This window comes from Mastomys coucha, unplaced genomic scaffold, assembly GCF_008632895.1.
Source record: "Mastomys coucha isolate ucsf_1 unplaced genomic scaffold, UCSF_Mcou_1 pScaffold23, whole genome shotgun sequence".
Taxonomy (NCBI): Eukaryota; Metazoa; Chordata; class Mammalia; order Rodentia; family Muridae; genus Mastomys; species Mastomys coucha.
In genome coordinates, this window is record NW_022196906.1 from 57,841,932 (window position 1) to 57,849,970 (window position 8,039).

At 39.0% G+C, this 8,039-nt stretch overlaps 1 protein-coding gene across 1 annotated transcript; it reads right to left on the reverse strand.

Annotated features, from left to right (window-relative positions):
• Positions 1–1,944: 1,944 nt before the first annotated feature.
• On the reverse strand, positions 1,945–6,587 carry CUNH15orf61 (chromosome unknown C15orf61 homolog). Its single transcript, XM_031345299.1, has 2 exons — positions 6,176–6,587; positions 1,945–2,171 (listed from the first exon to the last, which is right to left on the reverse strand). Exons 1-2 carry the CDS (start codon positions 6,519–6,521, stop codon positions 2,044–2,046), a joined length of 474 nt encoding a protein of 157 aa, XP_031201159.1. The 5' UTR covers positions 6,522–6,587; the 3' UTR covers positions 1,945–2,043.
• Between the last annotated feature and the right edge of the window lie 1,452 nt (positions 6,588–8,039).

Consider the following 8,039-nt stretch of genomic DNA (forward strand, 5'->3'; position numbering starts at 1 on the left):
AAATCAAGGCTCTATTTAATGTAGCAGCAGCAGCAGCAGCAGCAGCAGAGAATTACAGAGATCAATAGGGTAGTTTGTCAAAGATGTTCTCCTAGGAGACTTACCTATCAGCACACAGACAAGAAGTCACACTGACTACAGATATCGAAAAATGGGTAAGCAGAGTCAGCAGTACACATTATCAGAAATCAAACAGGCCAACGTAAAAAGTGGTACAACTGGACTGAAAAGCTGTATTTATGGTCTGGTAATTAAAAACCATTTTATCAGCCTTGTGTTGAGACCAAACCTTTACAGCATGTATTGACATGATCAGCAGCAGCGAATGAGCAGTATTTGACTTAAAACTTATGAGCTATAGTTATTTAACTTTGTCCTTAACAGAGAAAATCAGTTCTAGCCTTCCTTGCAAAATGCTAATAGTCAGTTTTATTATTAATGAAGCTTAACGTAACACCATCTTCTTTGGGCAAGCCATTCATTTAACTAGTGTCAAGCATATTTTTCTGGACTAAATATATTGGTATAAGTACTTCTTTGATTAAAGTGTTACTTAGAATTGTGTTTAGACAAGTGAACAATACATACATTAGTACAATTCCCTATCTGTAACACATTTCAAATAAATACATTTGAGGGGCCTGCTTGTATGACTCCATTATTCTGATGGTTTCACTCAGTCATTTCTGGAAGTTCACTCTCTCTATTAACTTGCCAGAAATAACATCCAAATGTTGGTTAGATGAAACTGTGTAAATGTTTTCCTACAAAAATGTATAAACACTGCAGTACCAGCAACACATTAACATAAAATGCTATATAATGTATGCTTGCAATTATGAGAGCAATCATAAATCTTAAACACCCATTGGTTTAGAAATTAAATAGTCCTACTTAGTTCTCCCTAAATTACTCCAAATTTCAGAAATTTACCATTCATCTGGGTATTTTGTGACTATCTCCAAGGATAAATTTTTTTAATGACTTTGCTTTCAAAAATGTAATTAGCTTAATAAAGTTCTAATGTAAAAGTGGTATCAGGTTTTTGAAATTTCAGCTCGCTCTTCATGGTCAGTAAATCTGTAGAGATGTGCCATTTCAGTTCACTGTTTTTATAAACTGTTGTCACTCATTCTTTCTGGGTCTCTCTAGGCCTTAATTTTCTTATAGCTTTGTGATGTGTTATTTTTTAACTTATTAATAATAAGTATAATTTCACTCATCTTATTGCATTTACATTGACAAGAGCTATATAGCTACATTTAAAAGTACTATGGCATTGAGCTCTTTTTGTTGTTATGGTCTCATGCCTAGGGTGAAGCTGGAGATCCCTGCAGCTATGAGTGAATTTGAACTCTTGGTCCTCCTGCCTCTACCTCCCAAGAGCTGAGATTATAGGTGTACACCCTACCACTAAGACCAGATAAATATTACAAGAGCTTAGTCAAACAACAACAACAACAACAAAAAACCAAAACAACAAAAACCTACCAAAACCAACCAAACAAAAAAATCCCAAACTACTTCCAGGTAAAATCTTAAAGGCGGAATGCTTCAGGTTTTTAGTTGCTGTCAGATACTCATATATTTTGAATTTGTCAATGATATAGCATCATCCCCACTAAGTATCTAATATCATTTCCCTTTTCCTACATCATACATCCCCCTTTCTACCATGATTTCTCCTTTTTGTGGAGATGCTTATGTTTCTTTCAGATATTGTTAATATCTATCCATAGAATCTGTGTTTATGTACTCATTTTTTAATTATAATTTAACCTAGTTCTAGAAAAATAGGAGTGAAGCCAAAAATGGAATTCCCATTAGCTAAACATACATATATACATACATACATACATACATACATACATACATACATACATCGTCCTTCTGGGGGGTAATGATTCATCTTAAGAAAAACCACACACCCTAGAAACACAAAGGTTTTGCCAGCATTTTATATTAAAGGATCAAAAATAAATACTGCATACACACACATAGGGAAACAAATTTATAGACATTTGTGTTTTCCAATGCACACTTTCAATACATAGCACCTTCATCTTCTTTATTTAGAAAATAGATTGTTATTGGTCCGTAACTGGTATGAACTGTCTCCGTGACTTTGGCAAATAACCAGGAGCCAAGTCCATATAATAAAGTTGGAATACCTAGAAAACAAATGAATATGTTACTCAAGAAGATCAGTACTTATAATCATGTACTAACATATGTCACGTTACCAATCATGTAACAGTCTTCAGCAATGTTAACATGAAGCTTCAGAAACAGAAATATATGACCTGACACTCACTATGATTACTAAAGAGCTGGACTTTATCTCTTTGCGAAACATAATGGCAATTACATGAGCCTAGATTTTTAAAACCATTGGATAAGACTGATAGAAATTTTAATGCAAAGCATTTGCTTAATTCATTATCTTCAATTAATTTTAAAGTAATTTTATATTCTTCTCACAAAGAAGCAAATAGAGAAGAATATCCATTAATTTGGTTGTAAATGTCCCTGATTATTGGCCTTAAGCTAAAATTACTAGGTCCACTAGTAATTACTAGGTTATTCTTTAAGTTATATAGGAACACTGATGGTTAAAGAAATATTTGTATGACTTAGAAACTGGGTCAAACAACTGTCTTCAAAACCTAAGGCACAACCCAACTTTTAGAAAGATTTTAGTGTTATCAGCATGACAAAGAACACTCTCACTAGCAATTTTGTAATTGATTTGAAGACAATCTTGTTTTATCTTATCTGCCTGGGCTCAAATAGATCTCAGTTTCTCTCCTTTTCTGAACATTGCCACTAATAAGGTTTCCATTTTATTTTAGATTAACTACTGCTTGTTATATATCAAACTAAACATATACTATCCATAAATATGTATTCATATGTATATGACAGCATGTTGGATGCAAAACAGACTTCCATAATTGTTATCTTTTAAGGCACTTATTTAAAATCAATGCCTATTAACATATTAAAAATACACATGTCTCTGTGTGTATAAAACCACAGGCACACAGATCAAAAACAAATATTGTAGGCCCTATAAAAGTATTAATTTTGTTGCTTACATGTGGGAAATGGGCAGAAAAAGACAATTCAAAAAGATAACTGCTCATTTGGAAAATCTTTTTCTTTCTAGTTAATAGGGAAACCAACGCACACTCAAGACTGATCATACTGCTAATGTTTTCTTTTCCTGCAGGAATATCTTCACTGTGTTATGCTCCCTTTGAGCATGTGTGTTGGAATACTCTGGGATGCCAGAGATAACAGGAGAGGTACCACCAGCTGGCAGTGAAATGGTAGCTGAGGGAGCCTGATGCTTCCCGTTCAGGCATTTTTCTACCTTTAGGAACATACCAAGTTTCAATTTGGAATTTATTACCACAGAATCCCCTAGAACTCCTATGGAATTTTCTACAGTATACTGTGATCTGTACCCTTGTTATGCCCCCAAAGAATCTCAAATGTCTCAAGGGACTGTCATAAAAATAAATCATCAAAAAGTATAATAATATAGCTATTTGCAAATCACTCATCCAACAAGAAAAAAATCCAAGTGGTATGTGGTGAGAAGGCAGATAGTCAAGAGAAGACCGGGACAAGGTAGGCATAAATAAGAGAGGAGTGTGGGGTACAGGCTCAAATAAGAAATGAATTCCAATATAACACTACCTGTCCAAAATCTGAAAATCAATGGGGACGAAGAATTTAAAAAGGCCCTCGAAGCAGTTATTAGTTTTCTATTCATATGTAGAGTAAGATAAATATAATATGCCTTTTAAACCAACACTAAAGGTAGAATTTAAGAAATGGTAGTGATCATGAAAATTACATTTTTATGGTATTTATCGTGGCTTTCAGTTAAACACTTTTAAAGTATACACTTTGAAAAACAAATCATACAAATAAATCCCACCCAGATAAAATTTAAAAACTGATTAATGATTATTGGTTTAGTAACAACTACATGCGGGAGCCATTATGAGTCTTGCTTATTGATAAGGGAGTCAGAATTCTGTAGTTTCTTTCCTGGAATGAATGAGGTTTTTAGGTTCTTTTCACCCTAGAATGAAGAGAACAGTACACGAATGAGGAAGATTGGTGCCTCTGTGTTTTACAGATTGAAAAATTTTAGTCAGTAGGTTTCAAAATCAAAATCTCTAAGATTCCATGAATTAATAATAAAATTCAGATTACTGGAGATAGAGAACATCAAAATGAACTTGAGAAACAGTTCTTTGCTTAATCATTCATTCTAAGTTAACTGAACAGTAGGTAAACTATTGCTGAATTAGGTACTCAAGACAACTGGAACTTTATAGTAGGGCTCGGATAACCCATTCATTCCAGTGGTAAGTAGTTTTCCTTAAATCTTAATCTTTTTCCCAGCAGGATACTCAGACTGATAAACCATCAGTAAAATGTCAGCTCCACTGAAGGGAAGGTGGAGGAGAAAGGGAGCAAACGAGTCAACAGAAATCCTTAGTATTCACAAAATGGAAAATTAATTATTCTGATTACTACTCATTTAGAAGGGAGGACAAGGAATAAAATCCTTTGTATTCTTATTCCCAACTAGGGACTTAATCCAGACAAGCAAATTGTACAATCACCAACTAGGATTCTGTTACTTAATTCATATTTCCCTTAGTTCAGACAAAAAATAAAAACCCAAATTACTAAATTGGTAAAAAGTCCGGAAAAGGATCTCAGAGTAAGCAGATCTGCATTACCGCATGCAGGAACACTTTCTTTGCTGCACTTACAGAATTTCTAAAAGCCCCTACACACTATTAAGTCACTATTTTATATTAAAAAACAAAAAAAAAGAACCAACAACAAAAAAACCCTGCATCTATTGTTTTTCTGAAAGGTTTTACTTTTCTGTGTGGGAAGTGGGAAGATTTTTTTTTTCTTCATTTGATGTCTTAATGACCTACAGCTAAAAGATAAGCCCTTAATCATGACAGGTATCTTTAAGGAAATGTTCACTTTAAACTGTGACATTTTATATAAGGGATTCAGCCTATATAGTGTACCTATGGCTTGACCTACTAGGGTTTTTTTATTATTAATTTTATTTTTTTACAATCTAGTTGTTGCCCTCCTCCTGTCCACCCTCCCACAGTTCCTCATCCCATTCCTCCTCCTGGCCTACTAGTTTACCTAACCTATATCTCAATATTTGGAAAAGAATGATTCCTGACAACTGTGAAAATAATAAAATAAACTCATTTTCACAAGTCTAATTTGTTAGCATTTTGGCTTTTCCCAGTTTCATACCAACCTCGGGATTAGTTAACATACTCTGAATATATAGTCCATCAAACAAGTTATGAGACATTGGTGTATAATCTCCTTCCTGGATGATCCAGTGGGACAGTGGTTCAAAAATCTCATAATCTTATAATAATGACTTATTATAAGCAGAAATGCCCATGCTTTATTAAATTTAATTAACTACTGGATTATATGTAATACTAGTATGGCTGCACAAAGCTTAGTTTTAAATTTGGATTAAAAAACTATTTGGATTACATTGGTTAGGCTTCCTTGTGTAGAGTTTGAGTGACTGAAATCTAAGTTAGTATTTTTTAGCAGCTATTAATAGATCTAAAACATCTCGAGGACTTGAAATTTTCCCTGATCTATAAAATGCTGTCACATCTACGATATTGACCCTTCTGCCATCAAACTAACATAAACACAAACACCTAGCAGGAGGACCGTCAGAATTAGATTATCTTCAGGAATATGGATACTAAAGAAAGAGACAGCATCTTTTAAGCCTAGCACCTGCGGAAAATACGAGGTCTGGAGAGAACCTACTGCTTTTAGCAAAACACAACTGCTGAGATTTCACATAAAGACAAAGAAACTTTAAAAGTCCGTCCAGTTTTTGTCCTCCAAAGGCTCCTAGTGATGAGCGCGGGAATGACTCCTGCTAAGCAACTTCAGAGCCACTTTCGGGACTCGCTCCTCGGGGTTCTCCCGGGTGGACGGTGGCAGGGCACGACCTCAGGGGTGCTGCAGGGGGTGCCAAGCCAAGGGCCGGCCCTGGAGGCCGAGCGGCGAGCTTTTGGGCCAGCGGATGCCCTGGGATGGAGGAGTGCCCGGGTCAGGCGAGGGCGCAGCCACTCACCCAGGTTGATGACCTTGAGCGCGGTGAAGAAGCGGTTCTGCCGGGCCAGGTCCTGCCAGGGCGCCTTGGAGCAGTGGTACTTGATGAAGGGGAAGCAGCCAGTGCGCAGGACGTGGTAGTTGGCGCCCGGCACTGGCCAATTGAAGTGCGACAGGCCGAACTGGTCGTTGTGCACCGCACTGTAGGGCACGCAGAAGGAGGTCCAGTACGGCAGGCGCCGCTGCAGCAGGTGCCGCGTCAGCACCTCCGAGGCGCGGGGCTTCGGGCGGGAGGCGGCGCCCGAGGCCCAGGGCCCGCACAGCAGCAGCCGCAACGTAGCCTCATGGGCCCTCCGCAGGGCCTCCATGGCCAGGGAACGCCGGGGAGCCGGCCTCAGGCCCCAGGGGCCGCGCCTCTGGGGGCGGGGTCAGGCGGGCGTGCGCATGCGCGCTCCCCTAGGCCAGGGCTGGGGTGAGGAACACCTAGCGGGTGGCGCGCGGGAGTGCGCCTGGAGGTGCGGCGCGTGCGCACAGCGGCCCGGGGCCTCGGGCGGACGGGAGGGCGGAGCGACTGAGCCAACCAGGAGAACTGTCACCTCTGGCCTCAGGTAGCCTCGGAGCAGGGAGAGAATGTTAAAACCACCCTCCACAGCGACAAACCCCATCTAGCTGCCGGGCAGGCGCTGGGCTCCGGGGAAATCCTCAGGGATGCTGAGGAGTTTAGTTAGAGGTGTGCTCTGGAAGTGAGTTGACACCAAGGCCTGGCCTTTGCCCCGGCTGGACACCTGGTGACCTCAGACTTCACTTTTGTGCTGATGTCCTCAGAGTCGTGTTCACTGTCCCAGACTGAATCCTAGAGAGTGCAAGAGAAAAGGGATCCCAAACCAGATGTGGTGCTTGTCTGTAATCACAGTACTGAAAGGCGGAGGTGTGAGGATGGGGAGTTGGAGGCCAGCCTGGGCTATATAGAAGAGCACCTGTCTCAACTGCCTCTCTGTCGCTGCCCATCCCCAACCCCCCCGCCAAAAAAAAAAAAAAAAAACTGAAAAAAAAAAAAAAAGGAAAAACAAAGGAGTCCTATGTTTTCTCATTTAATGCCCAAAAGCTCAGAGAAACCTCCCTCCTGAGAACACACACAGTAAATACTAGGACCGGATATGGCAGTCACCGAAGTTACCCAATTTTATTACTATATGGAAAGTGTTTCTCAAGCTTCCCAGTAGCATACAACCTCATGTCTAAAGTATCATGACTCTTATATGTCCTCAATTTATGTGGAAAGAATGAGTAAATAGGATGAGGTTTCTGGAAAGTACCTTATGCAAATGAAGTAATTATGTGTGTAGGACCTATATAATAATTTTTATTTGCTGGAAATTCAAGGAGGACATAGAGTAGTGTGATGTTTAAAGAAGATTTATTTATTTTATGTATACAATGCTCAATTTTCATGCACACCAGAAGAGGGAATCAGATCCCATTATGGATGGTTGAGAGTCCCCATTAGGTACTGGGAATTGAACTCAGGACCTCTGGAAGGGCAGGCAATGCTCTTAACCACTGAACCATCTCTCCAGCAACATTTTTGTTTTTATAGTCACCAGTTTTAAGTTAGTTGACATTGCGTTCATTCCACAAATATATTAAATAGTTAGGGGGTCTTGTAGTCATGCAAATAGTTTGAACTTTATAAGATTCCCTATTAGATAATGATTTTTAAGGAAAAATTAGGTGGAGTCATGATATATTTGCTATGCAGAATGGCTAGGAGTATCACTGAAGGGAGGCAGGGAGCTGCTGCGGAACTAGCATTTTCAAAATAAAGTTTTAAAAGCAATGGAGTCCTTTTTCAGACAAAATCTGTCACAGAATTCTAACATATAAAG

Coding starts and splice junctions, on each gene's coding strand:
- CUNH15orf61 (XM_031345299.1), bottom strand. CDS start 6,521: ATGGAGGCCCTGCGGAGGGCCCATGAGGCTACGTTGCGGCTGCTGCTG. Junction 2,172..6,175: donor GCTCAAGGTCATCAACCTGG/GTGAGTGGCTGC, acceptor TTTGTTTTCTAG/GTATTCCAACTTTATTATAT.